Source organism: Gymnodraco acuticeps, unplaced genomic scaffold, assembly GCF_902827175.1.
Source record: "Gymnodraco acuticeps unplaced genomic scaffold, fGymAcu1.1, whole genome shotgun sequence".
NCBI lineage: Eukaryota > Metazoa > Chordata > Actinopteri > Perciformes > Bathydraconidae > Gymnodraco > Gymnodraco acuticeps.
The window spans coordinates 59,238-86,655 of NW_022991684.1; the positions used below are offsets into that span (position 1 = coordinate 59,238).

The 27,418-nt window shown below is 41.6% G+C and overlaps 1 protein-coding gene across 1 annotated transcript in view; it reads left to right on the plus strand.

The window, feature by feature from the left end:
• Positions 1-27,418, plus strand: part of LOC117534541 (brevican core protein-like) — a 52,995-nt gene that overhangs the window by 21,532 nt on the left and 4,045 nt on the right. The window contains 12 exon segments of the mRNA XM_034198763.1: positions 743-1,108; positions 1,743-1,917; positions 3,366-3,493; positions 4,666-4,959; positions 5,722-7,503; positions 8,127-8,437; positions 8,439-8,751; positions 9,400-9,567; positions 18,908-19,012; positions 21,226-21,384; positions 24,939-25,021; positions 27,248-27,392. Of these exon segments, the coding sequence (XP_034054654.1) occupies positions 743-1,108; positions 1,743-1,917; positions 3,366-3,493; positions 4,666-4,959; positions 5,722-7,503; positions 8,127-8,437; positions 8,439-8,751; positions 9,400-9,567; positions 18,908-19,012; positions 21,226-21,384; positions 24,939-25,021; positions 27,248-27,392 (4,029 nt within the window).

The following is a 27,418-nucleotide window of genomic DNA, read 5'->3' on the forward strand; positions in this document are numbered from 1 at the left end:
CTGTACTTTCTACTTCTTACATGTTGAACTCAAATACCTGAACTTTCTACTTCTCACATGTTGAACTCAAATACCTGTACTTTCTACTTCTTACATGTTGAACTCAAATACCTGTACTTTCTACTTCTTACATGTTGAACCCAAATACCTGTACTTTCTACTTCTTACATGTTGAACTCAAATACCTGTACTTTCTACTTCTTACATGTTGAACTCAAATACCTGTACTTTCTACTTCTCTCATTTTCCAAACAGCTGGTTCCTTTAGTCTGAATGTGTGTTTGATGCGTGATCATTATTCTTTAGAGTCATTGCGTGCCTATTGATTTGAACACGATCCGTGTATCCATCATTTCCTGGTCTTCTCTAAAGAAGAGGGACCAATGGAAACGTTGTCATGTTGCCGTTGTTCAGCATGGAAACATTCATTAGCTAACAATGACATTATTGTTCTATGAATATAAAGGGAGGTCAGGTACTCTTTAAAGCAGCTGCTAGTTATGGGTACTTTTTACTGAAGTACATTTCAAAGTTCTTTACTTGTACTTGAGTAAAGAAGTTTAGTCAGTACTTCTACTTTTACCAGAGTATTTTTAAACATGAGTATCTGTACTTCTACTTGAGTAAAGGATGTGTGTACTTTTGCCATCTCTGAAAATAACTCTTTCACAGATTTCTTTGACCCTCCAGCTCCTTTACTGCCTCTTTCCTCCCCAGATGGCTCTCAGCTCCTGCAGGTGAGCATCCCCTCCCCCCCCCCCAGTGCCTCCAGTGCTGGGCGGCTCCCTGACGCTGCCCTGCCTGGTGTCCCTGCCCCCCCCGCCTTCCGCCTCCTCCAACGGGCGCCACGCCGTGCTGACGCTGCCCCGGGTCAAATGGAGCGTCCTGACTCAGGGCCACGAGGCGGAGATCCTGGTGGCGCGGGGGGACAGGGTGAGGGTCAGTGAGGCGTTCAGGGACCGGGCCTCGCTGCCGCACTACGCCTCGTCCCCCGCAGACCTCACGCTGCAGCTGGAGCGCCTGCAGCACAACGACACCGGGTTCTACCGCTGCGAGGTGACGCAGGGGCTGGAGGACGCCCACGCCCTCGCCCAGGTCAAGGTCAAAGGTGAGGGGGACACTGGAAAAATCTAAAATTCATAATTATCAAAACAATTTAATCCAAAAGTAAAAAAATCAAGCAAAGCAAGATTTGTTGCCATGATTAAAATGTGTTATACAGTGGTGCAGTAAAGACGTATTTTTAAAGAGGAACCAGAAACACCAGTCTATGAATTTTAAAGGTCTCCTATTATGCTATTTTTAGGCATATATTGGCGAGTTCCTTTTTTTATTTCCTGCTTTTTTACACAAACTCTCTCCAGTACAGGTTAGCTCTGAGTGTTAGCGATGCTTGCTAATGTAAACAAAGACCATATTACGTCCAAAACACGTCACGCTTTTTGTTACCCCCGTTTTTTAAAGATGTGGAGGAAAAGAGAGAGGCTTTTGTTTTCTTCGTGAGTTCCCAGACACACCGGGAACACATATTTATGCATAAAAGACATCAAAAGTGCAGTTTGCATGATAGGAGACCTTTAAAGTAAAAGGCTATGGCTTGGCTGTAAAGGAAATACAGCAATATGTTATCTTGTCCTTTTGAACAAAATATTGGAGATGATTAATTTCTAATATCTATGTATTTTGATTTGAACTTGAAAATAAAACACAGATTTCTAAAATTGCTGCTTTTCTTCTCCCAGGTGTGGTGTTCCTCTATCGTGACGCCTCCAGTAGGTACGCCTTCACCTTTGAGCAAGCAAGAGACGCCTGCGCAGAGATCGGGGCGGAGATGGCGTCTCCGGAGCAGCTGGAGGCCGCGTACCACAGCGGATACGAGCAGTGTGACGCCGGCTGGCTCTCCGACCGCTCCGTGAGGTGAGAGAAGAAGTGTCAAATTATCATATAATCATTTAAAGGGGACCTATCATGCAAAATGCACTTTTTTATGTGTTTTAGACATAAAGATGTGTCCCCGGTGTGTCAGGGAACTCACAAAGTGTCAGAAAATAAAACCCTCCGTACCCAAATCTCTAGAAACGAGGGAACAACGGAGCTGATCCAGATTTGCGTCCGATATGTAATATCTGAAATGTGTGCGGGCTTTACACCCACGGACCTATCAGAAACGTTGCTATCAGAAACAATGTGCGATGTGTTTTGGACGTAATATGGTCTTTGTTTACATTAGCAAGCATCGCTAACACTCAGAGCTAACCTGTACTGGAGAGAGTATGTGTGAAGAAGCAGGAAATAAAAAGGAACTCACCTTGTGGTAAACCTGAGAGAGAAAAAGAGTTTGAGCTCCATACTGTTTCAGAAATAATCCTTGATGTGGTTTGGAGCATAATATAGCGTTTAATCACGGGAGAGACATGTCACAGTAGAGACACTACATACTAGGGATGTAACGATACCAAAAACTCACGGTACGATAATATTGCGATAAAAAGTCCACGGTACGATATTTATCGCGATATTGAAAAATAAAGAAAATAAATGTGAAAAAACATTTTACATTTTTTTTTTTTACTTTTTAGTAGGATATTAGTATTTTAAAGTGTCAACAATATAATAATCAGACCCTGCAATAGAATAAATCAAGTTTCACTTTAGTTTTTCAAGTAACTCAACTCTAACTCACTCACTCAGCGTCATCAAGGTTATCTTTTAGGAATATGAGCATGTCCACATTTCCAGGTAGAAGCTGGGATGTTTGGGCGTTTACAAAATCCCCTGCTGTGGAAACAACTCTCTCGCTTGGTACTGATGTTGCTGGGACAGAGAGATATGCTTTGGCCATGGGTGACAGCAGTGGGTCAAACTGTGCATTGTCTCTCCACCACTTCAAACACAATACAGTTTTTGCCAAGAAGGTGAGGCTTATTGACAGAGATATAAATATACTGTTGGTACTTGTCCATGTCTCTAGGTGTGTAAATGTAGCCCTGTAAATACGATGTCCTTTATTGTTATCTGTTGTTTTATGTTCATGTTGTAACCTACTTGTTGCCATGTTGGACAGGTCTCCCTTGAAAAAGAGATTGATGATCTCAATGGGAACATCTGGTTGAATAAAGGTTTTTTTTAAAAATATATATATACATTTTTTTTTTTTAAACGCGGTATATTTTGTCATTCTCACGACGGTATTGAGACATTTATTTACCGCGATATTCGATATATCGTTACATCCCTACTACATACTGATATGAACTTGAAAATTAGCAGTAAAGGGCCTCTTTAGAGCAACATTTAATGCAATAATGTTGGAGACATACCGTATTGAGTTGTGAATTTGCAGTAATCGACATTTTCCCCCGCAGGTATCCGATCCAGATGCCCAGAGAGGGATGCTTCGGGGACATGGATGGATTACCGGGAGTGAGGAATTATGGGATGTTAGAGCCCGACGAGCTGTACGACGTCTACTGCTACGTGGAGAATATCGATGGTAACTACAAATAACTAACTCACAAAATTCTATCGTGGAAAAACTTTGATATTTTGAGTGAAAGTAAAGATCGATCAAATGCTTTATTATGTGTTTTTATTATGGTTTTATCAGATTTAGCAGATTTTAGATCGATATGAACGTTGAATGAACGATAAAGAGTGTTACTCAAAACTTTTTGCCAGCAGTTTTAATTACTGGGATTAGTACTGCGACTGTTAAACTAATCCCAGTTCGACCCCCTTACACTCCTGTACTGTGCCCTTTTGTTTTTGTTTTTGTTTGGTTTAGTTTCAATGAAATGCTAAAAAAAACCTACAGTGATAGTTTAGAAAGTAGGAGGCTTTTTCAACTGACGCAAAGTCCCTCTGATCTAAACCAGCTCCATAAAGAATGAATACTTTTTGGTGTAACAGACCATAAAACAAGAGAAGGGGGGTGCTAGTGACTTATCCGACCGGCCCATCTCGGTACCCGCTAGTAAATTGTCGCCGGGGGGGGGGGGGAGGAGGGTGCTAGTGAATTATTTGACCGGCCCACATCGTGCGTCCCGATGGCCAGTCCGCCACTGGACCGTGCTGTAGTTCCTTTATAGCCCAACATTAGCCACCTTTAGCTTAGCGGTGGTGACGTGAAGTCATGTGACCGTGCTGTAGTTCCTTTATAGCCCAACATTAGCCACCTTTAGCTTAGCGGTGGGGACGTGAAGTCATGTGACCGTGCTGTAGTTCCTTTATAGCCCAACATTAGCCACCTTTAGCTTAGCGGTGGTGACGTGAAGTCATGTGATCGTGCTGTAGTTCCTTTATAGCCCAACATTAGCCGCCTTTAGCTTAGCGGTGGTGACGTCATGTGACCATGCTGTAGTTCCATTATAGGCCAACATTAGCCGCCTTTAGCTTAGCGGTGGTGAAGTCATGTGACCATGCTGTAGTTCCATTATAGGCCAACATTAGCCACCTTTAGCTTAGCGGTGGTGAAGTCATGTGACCATGCTGTAGTTCCATTATAGGCCAACATTAGCCACCTTTAGCTTAGCGATGGTGACGTGAAGTCATGTATCCGTGCCGTATATAACTTTCGTTATCCGACGTGCCATTGAGCTATCTAAACTAAACTACAACAACCCCCTGACGTCTCTGAGATCTTGACACCTTTCCCCTTGTGTACAGGTGAGGTGTTCCATGACCCCGCCCCCCAGCGCTTCACCTTCTGGCAGGCGAAGGCATTCTGCCTGAGTCACGGGGCGGAGCTGGTCACCACGGCTCAGCTCTACGCCGCCTGGAGCGACGGCCTGAACCTCTGCAGCCCGGGGTGGCTGGCGGACGGCAGCGTACGATACCCCATCGTCACCCCTAGGGAGCGCTGTGGGGGGGGGGAGCCTGGGGTCAGGACCGTGTATCGCTACAGCAACCAGACCGGCTTCCCCGAGCCCCACACTCTGCACGACGTCTACTGCTTCAAACGTGAGAGACATGTTGAAGATTTAAAGCAATTCCTCCCACTTATCTTACAAAAAAACTAGTTCAAAACTGACTGATTTACTACTTTCATGAATCTTATATATAGTGTTTTAGGGTTTATCTGATTTCTTCAAGGCCTTATGATGTTCTCCACAGTAGGAATTTCAACAAATTGAATTGCTGATCACCACTTTAATTACATTTTTGAGTGTTTGGTAAACTTTGTAACACCTACAGTATGGTGCCGGTCAAAAATGGCCACCATAGGTAATGAATGGGTAACCCTATATTATGTTTAAACATCAGAGAGTAAACACACACACAAATTGACTAAATGTGGGAGTGTGTACTTTGTACATTTGTGCATTATCATTAGTGTACTATCATTTAGACACTGAATACATATTACATCTTCTTTGTACATTCATGAAACCAGTAGTCTGAGACCTTGTTTACAGATTAAAAGGGTGTTAAATACAATTTGGTGATGATTCATGTTTTTTGTGTTAATGTAAGAGCAGTTAAATTCGACCGGTCAAAAACGTATTTTTCGTGTAAAAACAGGCAGCTTGATGAAGTAAATGTATTTGACTTTGTGCAACTATGGAACAAACCTGGGTGGATTTATTAGATTTATAGCAATTTATCTATTGCATCAATCAACGAAATATGCATTATTTAAAACTTCTCTTTGGTTAACAGCTGTTGAAGTCATTTTGATTACATTTCTGCTCTTTATTCCACGAAATAACGGCCCTTACACAGACTCTCCTCTGGACTTCCTCTCCACTGAGCGCGCGGACATCGGCCAGGACGTCGTGTTCTTCACCGACCCTTCAGAGGAGGAGGGGTTCAGCAACAGCGAGGCGACGGAAAAGAGCCTCGAAGAGATCTTCCACGTCCAGACGGACAATCCTCTCAAACACGTTCCTGTGCAGAAGATTACACTCGGATACAACCAGGAAGCACCCAGTTCTCTGTCTGTCACTCAAACATCTGAGCATCCAGACTCCACAGGGGAGGAGAGAGAGAAGGAAAGCTTCCCGGAGGCATATCATCCGGCATCTGATGAGGAAAACACTGAAGAGTCTCCAGCAGCTTCTCCACAAAGTGTTGATGGAGCCTCCACTTTACCCACAACACCTGAAGAGCCCTCAGAGCATCCTTTTACTGTCACCGAAACAACTGATACTTTAAATGCAACACCTGCATCTCATAGTTCTGTCACCGAAACAACTGATGCTTTAAATGCAACACCTGTATCTCATAGTTCTGTCACCGAAACAACTGATGCTTTAAATGCAACACCTGCATCTCATATTTCTGTCACCGAAACAACGAATACTTTAAATGCAACACCTGCATCTCATATTTCTGTCACTGAAACAACGAATACTTTAAATGCAACACCATTATCTCATATTTCTGTCACCGAAACAACTGATACTTTAAATGCAACACCTGCATCTCATAGTTCTGTCACCGAAACAACTGATACTTTAAATGCAACACCTGTAACTCATATCTCTGTCACCGAAACAACTGATACTTTAAATGCAACACCTGCATCTCATATTTCTGTCACCGAAACAACTGATACTTTAAATGCAACACCTGTATCTCATATTTCTGTCACCGAAACAACTGATACTTTAAATGCAACACCTGTATCTCATATTTCTGTCATCGAAACAATGGATACTTTAAATGCAACACCTGCATCTCATATTTCTGTCACCGAAACAACGAATACTTTAAATGCAACACCTGTAACTCATATCTCTGTCACCGAAACAACTGATACTTTAAATGCAACACCTGCATCTCATATTTCTGTCACCGAAACAACTGATACTTTAAATGCAACACCTGTATCTCATATTTCTGTCACCGAAACAACTGATACTTTAAATGCAACACCTGTATCTCATATTTCTGTCACCGAAACAACGAATACTTTAAATGCAACACCTGTATCTCATATTTCTGTCACCGAAACAACTCCAGCTGTAAATGAAACACCTGTATCTCATATTTCTGTCATCGAAACAACGGATACTTTAAATGCAACACCTGCATCTCATATTTCTGTCATCGAAACAACGAATACTTTAAATGCAACACCTGTATCTCATATTTCTGTCACCGAAACAACGAATACTTTAAATGCAACACCTGTATCTCATATTTCTGTCATCGAAACAACGGATACTTTAAATGCAACACCTGTATCCCATGCCTACGAGCTCCTCAGCAGCTCTCCAGGTGTTCCCCATGTGGAGGACCTTCCTGTTTCACACACTCCTGAAGCTGAGCTCGTCCACTCGAGTGTTTCAGAAGCCAGCGCTGCTCCCTTGGAGGAGACATCTTCACCAAACGCACAGGAAACAGATGTTCTCTCCGCCGCCCCGCAGCCTGAGATCTACCCGACAGAAGAGGAGCAGGTGACCCGTGTTCTGGAGCTGGAAACTCAAATGCCTTTCACTCAAAGTTCAGGTGTTCTTGAAACCTCTGCAGCCTCTGAACTGCTGCCTACGTCGGCTTCAGGTGAGAACAGAGAAGATTAAAGTGAAAAATGTACCTAGAAGTTCCTCCTGTCGTCACAATACTGGAATATCGTTTTTTGATCCTACTTCTAGATCCAAAAAGTTAACAAAACACAACAACAGCAGGAGAAGTGACGCCTATGGCAGCAGTCAATCCTCAAGTTAAATACAGAGTTAGGTGTAATGAACGTTAAAGGGTCTTCAGCATGTTATTGCGGAGATAAACTGTTCTTAATTGAAATGGTTGTTTCCTTGCATCGTGTCTTAATATCTGTCCTTGTTTGATGTTTCAAATGGAGCTGCTGTGATGCAAGAACATTTTCAGACTTGATCTGATCATTAAAGTATTATCGCCAGAGGCACAATGACTACTTTTGCTTTTGCTACTTTAACTATATTTAGATGCTAATACTTAGGATCAAAATAGGACTTTTACTGTAACAGAGTATTCCTACACTCTAGTACTTGTACTTTTACTCAAGTACAATATCTGAGTAATTCTACTTTTACTGAAGTACAAGATCTGAATACTTCTTAAACTCTGCATATCGTACTTCTTAGTCTACCTAATAATTACATTTTCTTCCATTTTCGAATTTCTGATCTGATCTGTTTTCTCTGCAGGTTATGATCTCACTGCAGAGCCTCCGGGTGTTTCTGTGGAGTCGCCCTCCCCCGGAGATGGAGCTGATTTGAACTCCAGCAGCTCTTCAGAGGAGGCAGCAACACATCCTCCCCCCCCTCCATCCTGCAGAGACCCTCCTCACAGACTCATCCAGTGTCACCTCCTTCCCCACCTTCCCCTCCTCTGCTCCTGTCCCCCCGTCCACAGAGAATACAACAGAACATCTGGAGGAGAAGCAGGAGGATTTGGGAGAAGTTTTCCTCAGCACCACCCAGAATATCTTCCACTTTGGTGCTGCGGCGAAGGAGCATGATGACGGCGGCGAGGGATCAGCTGAATCCTCAGGAGGAAACCCGGAGGTCACGTCTTCGCTATTTCTGACAAATCCCACTTTTGCCCACAGTGAGGGCGAGGAGGCCACAGACGCTCCTCCCCCCTCGGAGGTTAAGATCACGCTCCTCCCTCGACTAGGCCTCTCCCCTGGCTGGGAGCAAGGTCCCTCCTCTTCCTCTTCCTCCTCCTCTTCCTCCTCAACGCTACAGGAGTCCCGCTCTGATGTGGAGTTCAGCGCCATGCCTCCTGCAGCCGAGGAAGAGGAGGAGATCTCCACCAGCAGCATGCATGGTGAGTTTCAAGGTCCATTAAAAGCTGAGGGAAGTAATCGGATCATGTACTTGAGTAGAAGTACTCAGATATTGTACTTGAGTAAAAGTAGAAGTACTCAGATCTTGTACTTGAGTAAAAGTAGAAGTACTCAGATCTTGTACTTGAGTCAAAGTAGAAGTACTCAGATCTTGTACTTGTGTAAAAGTAGAAGTACTCAGATCTTGTACTTGAGTAAAAGTAGAAGTACTCAGATCTTGTACTTGAGTAAAAGTAGAAGTACTCAGATCTTGTACTTGAGTCAAAGTAGAAGTACTCAGATCTTGTACTTGAGTCAAAGTAGAAGTACTCAGATCTTGTACTTGAGTCAAAGTAGAAGTACTCAGATCTTGTACTTGAGTCAAAGTAGAAGTACTCAGATCTTGTACTTGAGTCAAAGTAGAAGTACTCAGATCTTGTACTTGTGTAAAAGTAGAAGTACTCAGATCTTGTACTTGAGTAAAGTAGAAGTACTCAGATCTTGTACTTGTGTAAAAGTAGAAGTACTCAGATCTTGTACTTGAGTAAAAGTAGAAGTACTCAGATCTTGTACTTGAGTAAAAGTAGAATTACTGTATGCCTAAAAAAAAGCTAAAGTTGTCTGCATTAGAAAATAAACTGTCTCTACAGATCCTGGATCAGAGGGGGAGAGCAGCACTGACGATCCCTCAGGTAAATTCTGCACGATGCCTCCAGGTGAGGAGGACAGTGGGGGCCCGACGGTCTCCAAAGAGGATGTGACTGCCCCGCCTATATTCCCGGGGTCTTCAGCCATGGCCGTCTCCAGATATACTGCAGGTACCTGAGCTCCAGAAAACACTACAATATATATTATGTGTGCATCTGGACCCGGTGACAACATTACCTATTGACGCAGCAACCACTGTAAGTTATATTCTTGTTTAATTAGACTTCTCGGTTTCATTTATTCGACTCTGTATAATTGTTACTGTAGCTAAAACGGCTAAATCGCTTTTGAGAGATTTTAAATCTCAGATCTGCTCAGGCGAAACCTGCTTTACAGCTCTCAGCACTCAAGCCTGCATTATTAACATAGGCAGGGCCAGTCTATTGATTGCGTGAAGTAGAACTGCGTGACTCAGTCATCCTTTAGCTCAAAAAGCATTTAAATACCGCATTTAGAAACTGATGAACTCAGTGTGCATCTGGACCCGGTGACAACATTACCTATTGACGCAGCAACCACTGTAAGTTATATTCTTGTTTAATTAGACTTCTCGGTTTCATTTATTCGACTCTGTATAATTGTTACTGTAGCTAAAACGGCTAAATCGCTTTTGAGAGATTTTAAATCTCAGATCTGCTCAGGCGAAACCTGCTTTACAGCTCTCAGCACTCAAGCCTGCATTATTAACATAGGCAGGGCCAGTCTATTGTCGCCCATCAGCTGTAGATAGTTAACTAATTAACTTCAGCTGTGAGAACTGAGCAATCAGGCGTCCATTTCGGGTAGCTCTTTCCTGGAGCGGCAGCTTCAGCGGCAGACAGGCTAAGACTGACAAAGACATTAGAGTCCTACGGGAGTAAGACTGACAAAGACATTAGAGTCCTACGGGAGTCACGAGGGAGGCAAAGAGGAGGCAAATCCTACTTTGATTGAGCTAAGTATCGTTGGCGTTTTTAATTTTTACTTTTGTTGTTTAGCCCCTCATGCTATAATCATGTGTATTTTCTCTATTCCTGTTCATGTGTCTTCTCGCAATTATCACTGGCCCCGTGTATCTCCTAATCGATATAACCGGCCTGCTCTCGTCTATCCCACGTGCTCCACTGAGATCCATCATCTAGTTTCAGGTGGCCTGTGGAACTGCCAGTCAGCTGTTCCTAAGGCTGACTTCATCTCTGGCTACACCTCCCTGCAGTCTCTGGATTTCCTTGCTCTCACTGAGACCTGGATTACTCCATCCAACACATCCACCCCAGCAGCTCTCTCCACTGCATATTCCTTCTCCCATACACCCAGACCCACTGGCAGAGGAGGTGGCACTGGTCTCCTGCTCTCTCCCAAATGGAGCTTTTCCCTCTTCAAGCTACCTAACTTTACTCCTTCCACCTTTGAGTTCCATGCCGTCACAGTAACCCATCCTATACAGTTAACCATTGTTGTTCTCTACCGTCCACCAGGCGCCTTGGGGGACTTCTTGGAGGAATTAGATCATCTCCTCTCACACATCCCTGAAACTGGCCCTCCCGCTGTACTTCTCGGAGACTTCAACCTCCAGATGGGGAAGATAGACGAACTAACATCTCTGTTAACCGCCTTTGCTTTCTCACTCTCTCCGTCCCCACCGACTCATAAAGCTGGCAATGTCCTTGATCTCATATTCTCAAGGAACTGCGCTACTTCTAACCTCTCTGTAAACCCGCTCCACACATCCGATCACTTCTTCATTTCATTCTCTCTATCCCTTTCCAAACATAACAAACTAATCTCTTCCCATCCTACACTTGTCCGCCGTAACCTTCGCTCCCTCTCTCCCTCTACCTTTGCCTCGTCGGTGCTCTCAGCCCTCCCTTCCTCTGATTCGTTCCAACTACTGCCTCCAAACTCTGCTGCAGAAACTCTCCTCTCTACTCTCTCATCCACTCTGGACTCGCTCTGTCCTCTGACATCTCGGCAGGCTCGTCAGTCCCCTCCGGCTCCCTGGCTAAATGATGCACTGCGTGCTAATAGAACCGTCCTTAGGGCAGCAGAGCGGAAATGGTGGAAATCCAAACACCGTGACGACCTCCTAACCTATCAAGCTCTCCTCTCCTCTTTCTCTGCTTCGATCTCTCAGGCAAAAAGCACTTTCTTTCAAGATAAGATCCAATCTTCCAAGTTCCAATCCTAAAAAACTATTTTCCATCTTCTCCACCCTCTTGGACCCTCCAAAAGCTCCTCCCCCCTCCTCACTTCTGTCAAGCGACTTTGTTACCCACTTTGAAAAAAAGGTTAATGATATTCGCTCTTCTTTTTCTGACTCACCTTTACTCACCGCTGGGTCACCAGACCTTCCTTCCACCAACACACTAACCTCCTTTTCCCCTCTCTCTCCAAGTGAGGTTCTTACCCTCATTACCTCTGCCCGCCCTACCACCTGTCCTCTGGACCCTATCCCTTCAAACCTCCTTCAGACTATCGCTCCTGATATTCTACCGTTTCTCACCCATTTCATCAACACTTCTCTAACTTCTGGTCACTTTCCAAACAGTCTCAAGGAGGCAAGAGTAAACCCTCTCCTAAAGAAACCCACTCTCAACCCGTCTGATGTTATAAACTACAGGCCTGTCTCTCTCCTCCCGTTCCTGTCTAAATCACTTGAACGCGCTGTCTTTAAACAACTCTCCTGTTATCTCAATCAGAACAACCTTCTGGATCCGCACCAGTCTGGTTTCAAGGCAGGTCACTCCACAGAAACTGCTCTCATTGCTGTCACGGAGGAACTGCACACTGCCAAAACTGCATCCCTCTCCTCTGTCATCATCCTGTTGGACCTGTCTGCTGCATTCGACACGGTGAATCATCAGATCCTCCTTCGCACTCTCCAAAAACTTGGAGTTTCTGGCTCTGCACTTTCCCTCCTCACCTCATACCTGAAAGACCGTACCTACAGGGTGACTTGGAGAGGGTCTGAGTCCGACCCTTGTCAATTAACTACGGGGGTCCCTCAGGGCTCTGTTCTTGGTCCCCTCCTCTTCTCCTGTACACAAACTCGCTCGGATCAGTCATTAGCCCGCATGGTTTTTCTTACCACTGCTACGCTGACGACACCCAATTAATTCTGTCCTTTCCCCGCTCAGAGACCCAGGTCGTCGCACGCATCTCTGCTTGTCTAGCTGACATCTCTCAGTGGATGTCTGCTCACCACCTCAAGCTCAACCTTGACAAGACTGAGCTGCTCTTCCTCCCGGGAAAAGATTGTCCAACTCTTGACCTGACAATCAACATCGGCACCTCAGTTGTTTCCCCGACTCAGACTGCAAGGAATCTGGGTGTGACCCTAGATAACAACCTGTCCTTCACTGCAAACATCGCTGCTACAACCCGCTGCTGCAGATACACGCTTTACAACATCAGGAAGATACGTCCCCAGCTGACTCAGAAAGCGACTCAGGTTCTGGTCCAGGCTCTCGTCATCTCACGCCTAGACTACTGCAACTCCCTCCTGGCTGGTCTACCTGCATGTGCCATCCGACCTCTGCAGCTCATCCAGAATGCAGCGGCTCGTCTGGTTTTCAACCTTCCTAAATTCTCCCACACCACTCCGCTCCTCCGCTCCCTTCACTGGCTTCCGGTAACTGCTAGAATCCACTTCAAGACACTGGTACTTGCTTACCGTGCTGCGAATGGATCTGGCCCTTCCTACATCCAGGACATGGTTAAACCGTACACCCCAGCGCGTGCACTACGCTCTGCATCAGCCAAACGACTCGTTGCGCCCTCGCTGCGAGGGGGACCCAAGTTCCCATCGGCGAAAACACGTGGGTTTGCTATCCTGGCTCCAAGATGGTGGAATGAGCTCCCCATTGACATCAGGACGGCAGATAGCTTGCACATCTTCCGGCGCAAACTGAAAACTCATCTCTTTCGACTCCACTTCGAGCGTTAGAACGATTAACGAAGCACTTTTATACCAATAAAGGACTGGATTACCTAAAGCCAGTTGAGTAGCACTTGAAATGTTTGGCTCTATGAAACCTGATGTACTTATATGATTCTGTTTTCTTCAAGGTTGTGTCTTCCTGGTCGAATGTACTTATTGTAAGTCGCTTTGGACAAAAGCGTCAGCTAAATGCAATGTAATGTAATGTAATGTAATGTATTAAAAAGCGTTCATATGACATTTAAAGAGTCCTCTCCTGCTGATGTTCAGGTGTATATCAGTATGTAGTGTCTCTACTTTAAAGAGTCCTCTCCTGCTGATGTTCAGGTGTATATCAGTATGTAGTTTCTCTACTTTAAAGAGTCCTCTCCTGCTGATGTTCAGGTGTATATCAGTATGTAGTGTCTCTACTTTAAAGAGTCCTCTCCTGCTGATGTTCAGGTGTATATCAGTATGTAGTGTATCTACTTTAAAGAGTCCCCTCCTGCTGATGTTCAGGTGTATATCAGTATGTAGTGTCTCTACTTTAAAGAGTCCTCTCCTCCTGATGTTCAGGTGTATATCAGTATGTAGTGTCTCTACTTTAAAGAGTCCTCTCCTGCTGATTTTCAGGTGTATATCAGTATGTAGTGTCTCTACTTTAAAGAGTCCTCTCCTGCTGATGTTCAGGTGTATATCAGTATGTACTGTCTCTACTTTAAAGAGTCCTCTCCTGCTGATGTTCAGGTGTATATCAGAATGTAGTGTCTCTACTTTAAAGAGTCCTCTCCTGCTGATGTTCAGGTGTATATCAGTATGTAGTGTCTCTACTTTAAAGAGTCCTCTCCTGCTGATGTTCAGGTGTATATCAGTATGTAGTGTCTCTACTTTAAAGAGTCCTCTCCTGCTGATGTTCAGGTGTATATCAGTATGTAGTGTATCTACTTTAAAGAGTCCACTCCTGTTGATGTTCAGGTGTATATCAGTATGTAGTGTCTCTACTTTAAAGAGTCCTCTCCTGCTGATGTTCAGGTGTATATCAGTATGTAGTGTCTCTACTTTAAAGAGTCCTCTCCTGCTGATGTTCAGGTGTATATCAGTATGTAGTGTCTCTACTTTAAAGAGTCCTCTCCTGCTGATGTTCAGGTGTATATCAGTATGTAGTGGCTCTACTTTAAAGAGTCCTCTCCTGCTGATGTTCAGGTGTATATCAGTATGTAGTTTATCTACTTTAAAGAGTCCTCTCCTGCTGATGTTCAGGTGGATATCAATATGTAGTGTCTCTACTTTAAAGAGTCCTCTCCTGCTGATGTTCAGGTGTATATCAGTATGTAGTGCCTCTACTTTAAAGAGTCCTCTCCTGCTGATGTTCAGGTGTATATCAGTATGTAGTGTCTCTACTTTAAAGAGTCCTCTCCTGCTGATGTTCAGGTGTATATCAGTATGTAGTGTCTCTACTTTAAAGAGTCCTCTCCTGCTGATGTTCAGGTGTATATCAGTATGTAGTGGCTCTACTTTAAAGAGTCCTCTCCTGCTGATGTTCAGGTGTATATCAGTATGTAGTGTCTCTACTTTAAAGAGTCCTCTCCTGCTGATGTTCAGGTGGATATCAATATGTAGTGTCTCTACTTTAAGAGTCCTCTCCTGCTGATGTTCAGGTGTATGTCAGTATGTTTGTGCCTCTACTTTAAAGAGTCCTCTCCTGCTCATGTTCAGGTGGTATATCAGTATGTAGTGTCTCTACTTTAAAGAGTCCTCTCCTGCTGATGTTCAGGTGTATATCAGTATGTAGTGTCTCTACTTTAAAGAATCCTCTCCTGCTGATGTTCAGGTGTATATCAGTATGTAGTGGCTCTACTTTAAAGAGTCCTCTCCTGCTGATGTTCAGGTGTATATCAGTATGTAGTGTCTCTACTTTAAAGAGTCCTCTCCTGCTGATGTTCAGGTGGATATCAATATGTAGTGTCTCTACTTTAAAGAGTCCTCTCCTGCTGATGTTCAGGTGTATGTCAGTATGTAGTGCCTCTACTTTAAAGAGTCCTCTCCTGCTCATGTTCAGGTGTATATCAGTATGTAGTGTCTCTACTTTAAAGAGTCCTCTCCTGCTGATGTTCAGGTGTATCTCAGTATGTAGTGTCTCTACTTTAAAGAGTCCTCTCCTGCTGATGTTCAGGTGTATATCAGTATGTAGTGTCTCTACTTTAAAGAGTCCTCTCCTGCTGATGTTCAGGTGTATATCAGTATGTAGTGGCTCTACTTTAAAGAGTCCTCTCCTGCGGATGTTCAGGTGTATATCAGTATGTAGTTTCTCTACTTTAAAGAGTCCTCTCCTGCTGATGTTCAGATGGATATCAATATGTAGTGTCTCTACTTTAAAGAGTCCTCTCCTGCTGATGTTCAGGTGTATATCAGTATGTAGTGTCTCTACTTTAAAGAGTCCTCTTCTGCTGATGTTCAGGTGTATATCAGTATGTAGTGCCTACTTTAAAGAGTCCTCCCCTGCTCATGTTCAGGTGTATATCAGTATGTAGTGCCTCTACTTTAAAGAGTCCTCTCCTGCTCATGTTCAGGTGTATATCAGTATGTAGTGTCTCTACTTTAAAGAGTCCTCTCCAGCTGATGTTCAGGTGTATATCAGTATGTAGTGTCTCTACTTTAAAGAGTCCTCTCCTGCTGATGTTCAGGTGTATATCAGTATGTAGTGTCTCTACTTTAAAGAGTCCTCTCCTGCTGATGTTCAGGTGTATATCAGTATGTAGTGTCTCTACTTTAAAGAGTCCTCTCCTGCTGATGTTCAGCTGTATATCAGTATGTAGTGTCTCTACTTTAAAGAGTCCTCTCCTGCTGATGTTCAGGTGTATATCAGTATGTAGTGCCTCTACTTTAAAGAGTCCTCTCCTGCTCATGTTCAGGTGTATATCAGTATGTAGTGTCCCTACTTTAAAGAGTCCTCTCCTGCTGATGTTCAGGTGTATATCAGTATGTAGTGGCTCTACTTTAAGCACCTCTTTTCACCCTCTGTCTGAAACCAGGGAACACAGGGATTTCAGCCTTTGCAGACCATTTACATGCACTAAAATCTAAAGAACACACTACAGGAAAGGGAAAACCCCAACAAGCATAATAGGACCTCTTTAAGTATATTAAACACAGTAATTAAAATGAAAATACAATTAAAACAAGCTAGAATAGAAAAAGACAGGCTTGATGTATAAGATTAAAGTTACAGTGTTTTTTTAAACAGCTGTTTGTGTGTTTTATCTCTGATGTGTGATTCTGCCCCGGCCACACGAGGACGAAAACGGCTAAACGCATAGGATTAACGCAAACGCAATCGCAAAAAACCTTCCGTCCACACTAGTCATCCGGATAGTGTCTGTCCACACGAGACAGCTCCGTTTAGCTCCAACCGCTGGAGAAGCTGCAGTACATATGCAGGAGTCTGTACGTGGCGCTGTAACTTCCTCCACAAAAGCAGCGAAGAAGCATGGTTGTCATGGTTGCCCTTCTGTTTATTCTCCGCGGTGGGGGCGAGGGAACCGGGCAGAGTTTTTCGCCAGTCAACGTGTATTAAAGTTTAAATCTTCCGGACAAAATTATAAAAGTGCTGGTCAAAGGTCTTCTTTGTTATTTATTGAGCTTTAAAACAAATGAATAACGACTCTATATAATATAATAATAAAATACACGGAGCCTCTCTTTTTCCTCCCTCTCTCCGGACAGCGTCAGTGTCTGTTTCATGCAGCAGCTGATCCAGTAATGAGTGACCCGGCCGACAGTAAAAATAAACATATTTATAACTAGTTTAGGTAGTTTGAGAGGTGTCTCCGTCCGGTCAGATTAGACTTCACTCGCGTTTATGTCCATATCGAGAGAAAGATAAATAATCTGAATTCAGTGTGCAGTTTACTTTGACGCGGGGGTGAGCAGCAGAGGTGGGGAGAGGCGGGGCTATTGCCTCATCATTATCAGAAAATGATCGTATAGGGCGTACACACGGAGCCGTTGGACCCCCCAGAGCGTTGCGTATGCCGTTCTATCCACCTTGGGACCCGTTATCGTTTCTGCAGTCGTTTAGTGCCGTATTCGGTCGTCCTCGTGTGGCCGAACGGTCTATATGACACTAAACAGTAACGCAAACGACCGCTTTCGTCCTCGTGTGGCCGGGGCATGAAAATGCTTCATCAGGAGAGATGGTGCTGAACGCAACACCTCCCGCTGACTCAGCACCACGGAGAGATTAGCTCTCTGAGAACTGTAACACAGTAAGCTGGCAGCTCCTCTCTGTGTAAGAGGGTTTCACATTGTTGGAGAAACATAACAAACACTCATCTCAAAATAAAAAAAAGGCAGATCCAAACTTCGTTATGAATCAAAGCGTATTCCTTTTTATTTTTTAATGCACATTCAGTTTGTTTGCATGACCCAAAAGAAAAGTTACGCAACCTTTTTTCGACACCTTGTCATTATTGCTGAGTCAACAATGCATCTTCACCTGTTGGTCACTTACCTGATGTAACAGCTACCTCTGCTGGTAGCAACAGTACTTTCGTCATACTCACTCTAACTATTTATTTTTATATAAATGTTTTATTTTATTTAACTTAATATTTGATTGGATATTTTTACTTTAAATTCTAATGTTTATTTAAATATATGTTTACAATGTTTGCCCTTACTTTAACTTCTTATGTTAAGATACACAATTTATTTGATTTGATATTTTTATGGCAAATTCTTAGTTTATCTGTTATGTTTTTATTTTATATATATATATTTAAAATTTTAAATTCCTATGTTTATAGAAATATCTACGGAAGAGGATTAGGGCCACATACATTTTTTTTTTGAGGATTTGAAAAAAAAAAGTTTTTTTTTGTTCTGAGAAAAAAGTCAGAATTCTGACTTTTTTCTCAGAATTCTGACTTTTTTCTCAGAATTCTGACTTTTTTCTCCCAAAATTATTATTTTTTTGTTCTGAGGAAAAAGTCAGAATTCTGAACAAAAAAAACAACTTTTTTTTTTCAAATCCTCAAAAAAAAAAGTACGTGGCCCTAATCCTCTTCCGTAAATATCTCATACTAATTATTATTTTTTCTTCCTTTAACTATTATTTTATATTAATAATTCATACTTTTTTTGTTTGAAATATATTGGGTCTTTGACACTTTTACTTAAAATTATTATGTATATATAAATATATTATTCTATTTTATTTAATATTTTTTATTCACATATTCTTTATTTTACTGTTTTATTTTATTTGATCATTTATTGCAATTATTTTATTTAACTTGTAAGTTTAGTTCATTTGATCTTTTATTGGACATTTTAAGTTAACATTTTTATTGCATATTCTTACTTATTTGTATTTGAATAATGAATTATGTTTTATTTATTTGATCTTTTACTGCACATTCTAACTTTAACTTCTTCTTAACTTAATTTAGTTCATTAAATGTAACTGTGGACCATCATTTTAGATTGAAGCCAAACCCGATTTCCCCCAGAATGACTTTAATTAGATTATTGATAAGTTATTCTCCCTGCAGACTCGTGTGCTGAGAGTCCGTGTCTCAACGGAGGAACTTGTGTTGACGGTGAACCAACGATCTGCATCTGTTTACCCGGTTACCATGGAGACCTCTGCCAGACAGGTGCAGTGATTTATACACATGGAGACCCTCAATCAGAGGGAGAGAAGTACTCAGGTCTTGTACTTGAAGTAAAGTAGAAATACTCAGATCCTTGTACTTGAAGTTAAAAGTAGAAATACTTCAGATCTTTTACTTGAGTAAAAGTAGAAGTACTCAGACCTTTACTTGAGTAAAAGTAGAAGTACTCAGACCTTTACTTGAGTAAAAGTAGAAGTACTCAGATCTTGTACTTGAGTAAAAGTAGAAGTACTCAGATCTGTACTTGAGTAAAAGTAGAAGTACTCAGATCTTGTACTTGAGTAAAAGTAGAAGTACTCAGATCTTGTACTTGAGTAAAAGTAGAAGTACTCAGATATTGTACTTGAGTAAATAGAAGTACTCAGATCTTGTACTAGTAAAAGTAGAAGTACTCAGATCTTGTACTTGAGTAAAAGTAGAAGTACTCAGATCTTGTACTTGAGTACAAGTAGAAGTACTCAGATCTGGTACTTGAGTAAGTAGAAGTACTCAGATCTTGTACTTGAGTAAAAGTAGAAGTACTCAGATCTTGTACTTGAGTAAAAGTAGAAGTACTCAGATCTTGTACTTGAGTAAAAGTAGAAGTACTCAGATCTTGTACTTGAGTAAAAGTAGAAGTACTCAGATCTTGTACTTGAGTAAAAGTAGAAGTACTCAGATCTTGTACTTGAGTAAAAGTAGAAGTACTCAGATCTTGTACTTGAGTAAAAGTAGAAGTACTCAGATCTTGTACTTGAGTAAAAGTAGAAGTACTCAGATCTTGTACTTGAGTAAAAGTAGAAGTACTCAGATCTTGTACTTGAGTAAAAGTAGAAGTACTCAGATCTTGTACTTGAGTAAAAGTAGAAGTACTCAGATCTTGTACTTGAGTAAAAGTAGAAGTACTCAGATCTTGTACTTGAGTAAAAGTAGAAGTACTCAGATCTTGTACTTGAGTAAAAGTAGAAGTACTCAGATCTTGTACTTGAGTAAAATAGAAGTACTCAGATCTTGTACTTGAGTAAAAGTAGAAGTACTCAGATCTTGTACTTGAGTAAAAGTAGAAGTACTCAGATCTTGTACTTGAGTAAAAGTAGAAGTACTCAGATCTTGTACTTGAGTAAAAGTAGAAGTACTCAGATCTTGTACTTGAGTAAAAGTAGAAGTACTCAGATCTTGTACTTGAGTAAAAGTAGAAGTACTCAGATCTTGTACTTGAGTAAAAGTAGAAGTACTCAGATCTTGTACTTGAGTAAAAGTAGAAGTACTCAGATCTTGTACTTGAGTAAAAGTAGAAGTACTCAGATCTTGTACTTGAGTAAAAGTAGAAGTACTCAGATCTTGTACTTGAGTAAAAGTAGAAGTACTCAGATCTTGTACTTGAGTAAAAGTAGAAGTACTCAGATCTTGTACTTGAGTAAAAGTAGAAGTACTCAGATCTTGTACTTGAGTAAAAGTAGAAGTACTCAGATCTTGTACTTGAGTAAAAGTAGAAGTACTCAGATCTTGTACTTGAGTAAAAGTAGAAGTACTCAGATCTTGTACTTGAGTAAAAGTAGAAGTACTCAGATCTTGTACTTGAGTAAAAGTAGAAGTACTCAGATCTTGTACTTGAGTAAAAGTAGAAGTACTCAGATCTTGTACTTGAGTAAAAGTGGAAGTACTCAGATCTTGTTCTTGAGTAAAAGTATAAGTACTCAGATCTTGTTCTTGAGTAAAAGTAGAAGTACTCAGATCTTGTACTTGAGTAAAAGTAGAAGTACCAGAGTGTAGGAATACTCTGTTACAGTAAAAGTCCTGCATTCAAAATGTTACTCAAGTGAAAGTACAAAAGTATTCTCATCAAAATATAGTGAAAGTATCGACAGTGAAAGTAGTCGTTGTGCAGATTGGTCCATTTCAGAATAATATATATGATATGTTTTATAATGATTGATCATGAAAGTGTTCTCAAAGCTGGTAAAGGTGCAGCTAGTCTGAATGACTTTGTATACTGCAGGGTAGCTGGTGGATTTACTCCAGGTGGAACTAAAGTCTGATTCAACACTTGATTAGATTTCACATCAGTCATCCTGATCTGTGAAGTAACTAAAGGTATTAAATACATGTAGTGGAGGAAAAGTACTAAGTAGCAAAACATGGAAATACTCAATTAAAACACAAGTACCCCCCCCCCCTCCTACGTGTTGACCCTCTGATGCTGCTCCTGTCTTCAGACGTGGAGCTGTGTGAGGCCGGCTGGCAGAAGTTCCAGAGCTTCTGTTACCGACACTTTGTGAAGAGGCAGAGCTGGGAGGCGGCGGAGCAGCACTGCCGCATGTGTGGAGGACACCTGCTGTCAGTCATGACCCCCGAGGAGCAGCTGCACATCAACGGTACACTAACACAATATTACTATTCACCGGCTTGAGCTTCAATATCAGGATCCATGTATTTATTATCCTCTCAAGAATAGAATGGACTTTTTCTCAATATTTCAAAATTCTGACTTTTCCTCAAAATTCGATTTTTCCTCAAAATTCTGACTTTTTCTCAAAATCTCAAAATATTTCTCAAAATTCTGACTTTCTCTGAATACTTAAAAACGCTAATAATCTCACTGGTCCCCGGCTTGAGCTTCAACCTCTGGATCCATGTATCTGTGATCCTCTCCAGAATGGAAGGAGTCATCACATACAGAGCATCAACTAGTTCCTGAACAGTGTCCTTCACATGCTGATATCCAAGAGAGGGAGTTACACAGTCACAAGATGGAGGAATAGAAAGCAGTATTCAATGTTTACTTCAGATTAGCTCCACGTCAGAAATGAGCATGCTTGATGTCTCTCTCCATAGAGGCTGAATCATCATGTTAATCACATCTATCATATGCCTCAAACAGTCCTGATGCTCTTCTAGGTAATCACACATCCTGTCATGTTCACAGCTACAGTTGGGATACCTTTGTTATCACGTTACTCTCATGTTGGAAGAGGACATTCAGTAATGAGTGCTAATTGGTTTCTTTCTTAAATTAAAGTGAATATCTGTCAGGTTTTCATGGCAACACAAAACCTTTTTCAATGCAATGCCTGGAATTTCAAGACACTAGGATGCACATTTTTCACTATTTCCTTTACACTTTATAAACCGTTAATCAATTAAACCCAAATAATAATCTGCAGATTAATCTTGAATGAAAATGTTTATTCGGTGCAGCCATAGAACATGTTTTCTTACAGCAGATATCATCAAACTGATCTTTGGTGCTTCGTATTCAGACGAAATCCAAAGAGAAGTTTTCCCATCTCTCAGATCTGTCCAGACAAAACAACAGCCTTTCACGTCTTCCCTTTTATTGAATCCGTTTTTCCACAGAAAATGTTATGGTTTTTTTCTTACTTGGTGTTTGGTCTGAGGAAGAGCAGCTGAGATATTAATCTGACATTCCTCTGGTGGTTTATGTTTAACTCTGCGGGGATTTACCGGGAAGAGAACAGACTTCAACTCGGGAAGAGAAGCAAGTGTAAAGAGTCGTGTTCATCAAAACAACGTTAGAAGAACCTCGAAAGCACAGAGGCTTTTTGAGCTAATTCCAAAACGAATAACTAGAAGAGAAATAGCAGAATATTCAGTCGATGTACGTATATTTCACACACAGCATTTTACAGGTATTTCTGTCTTGATTTGATCTCATATCTATTCTTAGATTTCATTTGGAGCTGGGCTTGTTTAATCCTGCTATATCCGAGGATTTGTTTATGATGTTAACCTGAGAAAATTAGCTAAATGAAGGCCTATAAACTAAGATGCATATGATCATTAATGTAAGATAATTAAATCTACATGATAACATCAATACTAGGGCCCCGTCCACACGGAGACGAAACGGGTGTTATCCGCTATAGTTCTTTATCGTTCTTTATCGTATGGACGGTTCGTCCACACGAGGCCGTAAAGGAACGGCGGAAACGGAGCCCTCAAACGATAACGCATCCCAAAGTGGGAAGGTCTGGTAATGTAACGCTTGTGGCACCGTGTGTACGCCCTAAACGATCATAGCCCCGCCTCTCCCCACCTCTCCTGCTCACCCTGCGTCATTGCTGATGCGTTTTCGACAACAAAAATGGCGGATCACAGGGTTGCGTTCGTGCTCCAGACGCTACTGACCATGCTACAGATGTTAGTGCAAAATCTACAGCTCCTCGACCACAACCATCAGCAACAAGTGGACATGGAGAACTACATGAACTACATGTTGCTAAATCCACCGCGGAGAATAACCAGAAGGGCAACCATGGCAACCATGCTCGGGGGGTCTTCTTCGCTGCTTTTGGTGTATTTTGTGGCCCGGCATATGTACTACAGCATCTTCAGCAGGTCGAGCGGTCTCGTGTGGACGGACACGTTTCTTGAGCCGATTCCGTGTGGATGGAAGACTTTTTTGATATTCGATTCGTTTTCATTTTCGTCTCCGTGTGGCCGGGGGCCTAAGTGAGCATGAGCAAATGACATACAAGCAAAAAAGCTAACATAATTAGCATTTCAGGCTAACGTTTGCTAGCATCAGAATCAGAATCAGGTTTATTGCCAGGTACGTTTACACATACGAGGGATTTGCTTTGGTATCTGGTGGTGCAAACATAAACAAACAAAAACAAGCAAGTTGCAAAGTAGGTAAAAAAATAAAATATATGGATTATAAGTATTTTAAGAAACAATTTAGCATTAAAAAAGTATTTACACCAAATGTTTATTTAACTACACAAATAACCTTAAAAGCTAAAAAACTAAAACACTTACGGCCCGTCCACACAGTTGAAGCTTCAACGCTTCTGCCGAACTGCATTGTGGGAGCATCGCTATGCGTTGCTCGCTGCAAAAGTTGAGCAATGTTCAACTTCTGAAGCTTCGACGGAAGCGTCAGCCAATCAAATCATATGCCAGTACAAGCTCTAGCCAATCAAACCGCCCTTGTGTCCGGGGCGGGAGATTTATGTGATTGGTTGTTGGTCGAGTTTCAGACACGCCCACCTGCAAGCTTCAACGCACGCCGCTGTGTGGACGGGCCGTTAGGACAGGGGTGTCAAACTCAAATACACAGTGGGCCAAAATAAAAAAATCGGTACTGGTTCAATGTTTATTTCAAAACGTATTGGAATGAACTTATTGCACATATTAAACCTGGAACTAACAAAGCTTAAATTATTGCCTATAAAAACAACATTAAATCAGTTGCATTCATTTCTTATGGCTCTATCTGCAGCTTTTCCAGAGTCATTTCTTATGAGTACATTTTCCCACAGGCCAACAGCAGCTTCAACAAAACTATTTCCCTCAAAGAGAAAACCAAACATGCCCTGTTGTCGTGAGAGAGAAAGTGCAGAAGGAAGCATCCATTAAACTCAGTGTGCTGCTCTGTGATGCTAGCTCAGATACTTGGCATCTCATCTCGGGTGCAAGGTCATCAATGTTTGGGCTCAGGCTCTGAGCTGAGGAGACCCTCAGGATGGAGTGAAGGTGTGCTGCAATATACCGGAGGGCCAGATCTAATAGTAATTAGAAATTATCCTGCGGGCCGAAATTAAATCCACCAAGGGCCTGATTTGGCCCCCGGGCCTTGAGTTTGACACATGTGACTTAGGACAATGAGTATACGACAAACTACAGTGGTTTATATTTTAGAGTGGAGTCGAGTGCAGAAATGTGCAAAAAGCAGAGAGTCGAGCATACTTCTGTTGACAGATATTAAAGAGGCCCTATTATCAATGTTTCACCTCTGACCTTCCATATATAGTTATTTTGTCCTTAAGTAAGAAGGCACTATGTAGAAAGGTGCTTTATACATTTACTTTCAAATACTTAACACCATTCATAAAATACCACGTACAGTTACAGTGCATTAACCCTTCTTTTTCTTTTCTCCTCACAATCTTTTTTTATTTTTCAGAGAGAGACAAAGAGTACCAGTGGATCGGACTGAACGACCGAACCATCGAGGGAGACTTCCGCTGGTCGGACGGGAACCCTCTGGTACTTCTGTCTGTTCTATAGGTTTCAGTGCACGTAAATGGTCTGCAAAGGTTAAAATCCCTGTGAAACATGTCCCAGTAGAGGCGCTAAATCAGGGGTGTCCAAACATACAGAAACTATATGAAGGACTGGGCCACTCACTAGAGGTATAGCACCTCATGAGTTCAGTTATAAGTTAGCAAAATCAATCAAATGTAGGTACATGAGGCTTGTGAGTGTTGACTGCTCATCCCTTAACCCTTAGATGTGGGTATGTTTTGACCCGGTGAGGTGGTTTTCTTAGAGTATCTTTGTAATTACATTTTTTTATCATTTCATATTCCAGCTATTCCTCAAAAAACATGTTTTGGATATCATGCCATTCAAATTTTTAATTTACATTTGAAGAAATTGTAGTTTTTGTATCACTACCCCAAGTGGGTCAAAAATGACCCACATGCATTTTCTATGGAATTTCGTTTTTTTTTCAAAATGTAAAATAAATGTCTAAAATTATAAATCGGGAAAAATTAAATATAAAATATTTCTAGTGTGAACCAAAATATAATACTAAATATTCTAAAAGTGATTTTTCTTAACCAAAATGACAAAAATGGCATAAAAACACATTATTCTAATACGGGTCCTTTTTGACCCACTTATGGAAGAGTGTAGGCTCCAGTCACTCGGGCATCTAAGGGTTAAAACAGAAGCTTGATTGATTATAATAAGGAGAAATAGGAAGGGTGTATTTCAAGCTTGATATGTAAACCAGTCATTTCTTATCGACTAAGATATGCTAAAAAATATTTCCAACTTTAACTGACTGAATTTATTTGAAAAGTGGTCTCATTAACACATGAATGCTACTTTGTAATATATGTTTACATTTATATTTAAGAAGTACAATATAAGACAAGCACAAGTTTCATTTGTGGGCCGTACTCCATTATACTTTTTGAATTAGCTGAAGGCCGATTATAGCGGCACAAACTCCCTATGAGTTAGCCGCTGAGAGGCTAAAAAGTGCTCTTTGCTGTGACGCGTTCCGTGTAAGAGTCCGTAGTCATTTGGAGTCCATGGTGTTTAATAAAAACAAACAATCTACAACTCCAGACCACACGGTCAACAGAAAGTATCTGAGCAATTCTTCCTACATCATATCCTCCAAACCGGCATCCAGCAGGTGACTAAGTACCAATAAACCACACCCACGTGGCCATTGCTGGAAGTGATAAACAATAAGAATTAAACGTGATGCAAACTGAAATGAAGATAATAATAGAAGTAATAAGTAATGGCAAAACAAGCATTTTGGCTCCTGCACCGATTCAAAATGGCCCCCGGGCCGTAGATTGGACACCCCGGCACTAAATACTAATATGAACCTGAGCATTAGCTTAATAGGGCCCCTTTAAATGTAATATGAACGCTTTTAATGTTTTCTTCTGAATTACCGAGTTGAATTAACATTAACTACGCCCCAAAGCCATGGAACAAAATACCTATTATATATATATTTTAATTATATACAGACATCAGGGAAGCCAGCTCGGTGGAAGTCTTTAATAAAACACTCAAAACTCATTTGTACAATTGAGCCGTTTAGGAAGCTCCTGCTCTCTGCTGCACTTCAACCTGTCATCTGATTGAATTTGCACTATCCTCCTTTTAATTCACAATTTCATCGTTTAATCTAAATGTATTTTTTATCTACTCTATCCTGTTGTTTTGTTTGTTTCTGTCTTTTACTGGTAACTGTATTCTGTGTGATATCAATGTTCAGTGAAATGTGAAGCACTTTGGACTGCACTTATTGTATGAAAGGTGCTATTCAAAGAGTATTATTATTATTATTTAGAGTAGTGTTGTCACGATCCCAATATTTTGGTTTCGATACCAAGTCAAGAATTGCGATTCCGATTATTTTCGATACTTTTCGTAAAACACGGGAAACAGTCTTAAATGTAATTATTGTGCTTTATTTCACACCAGAACCATAACACAAACTTTTAAACAATGAGAACAATAAATAAAATAAAGGACAATAATTCGTATTAGTACACCGTGCAACACTAATTCAGAGGCACAAAGAAAACCTCAAATACACCTGAAAATGAGCAGAATATTCAATCCTGAATGCAGGCCTTTAACTCAGAGTTTTTTTACAACGTGGTAATCTTCCCTGAGGAAAGCAAAAGTACTTCTTTCTGATTTGTTGAGTTCATTATTTATTATTTTCCTCAGCTGTATGAGAACTGGTTCGCGGGTCAGCCCGACAGCTACTTCCTGTCCGGGGAGGATTGCGTGGTGATGGTGTGGCACGACGGCGGCCGCTGGAGCGACGTTCCCTGCAACTACCACCTGTCCTACACCTGCAAGAAGAGCGCCTGTGAGTCGCCTTAAAATACTGTGGAC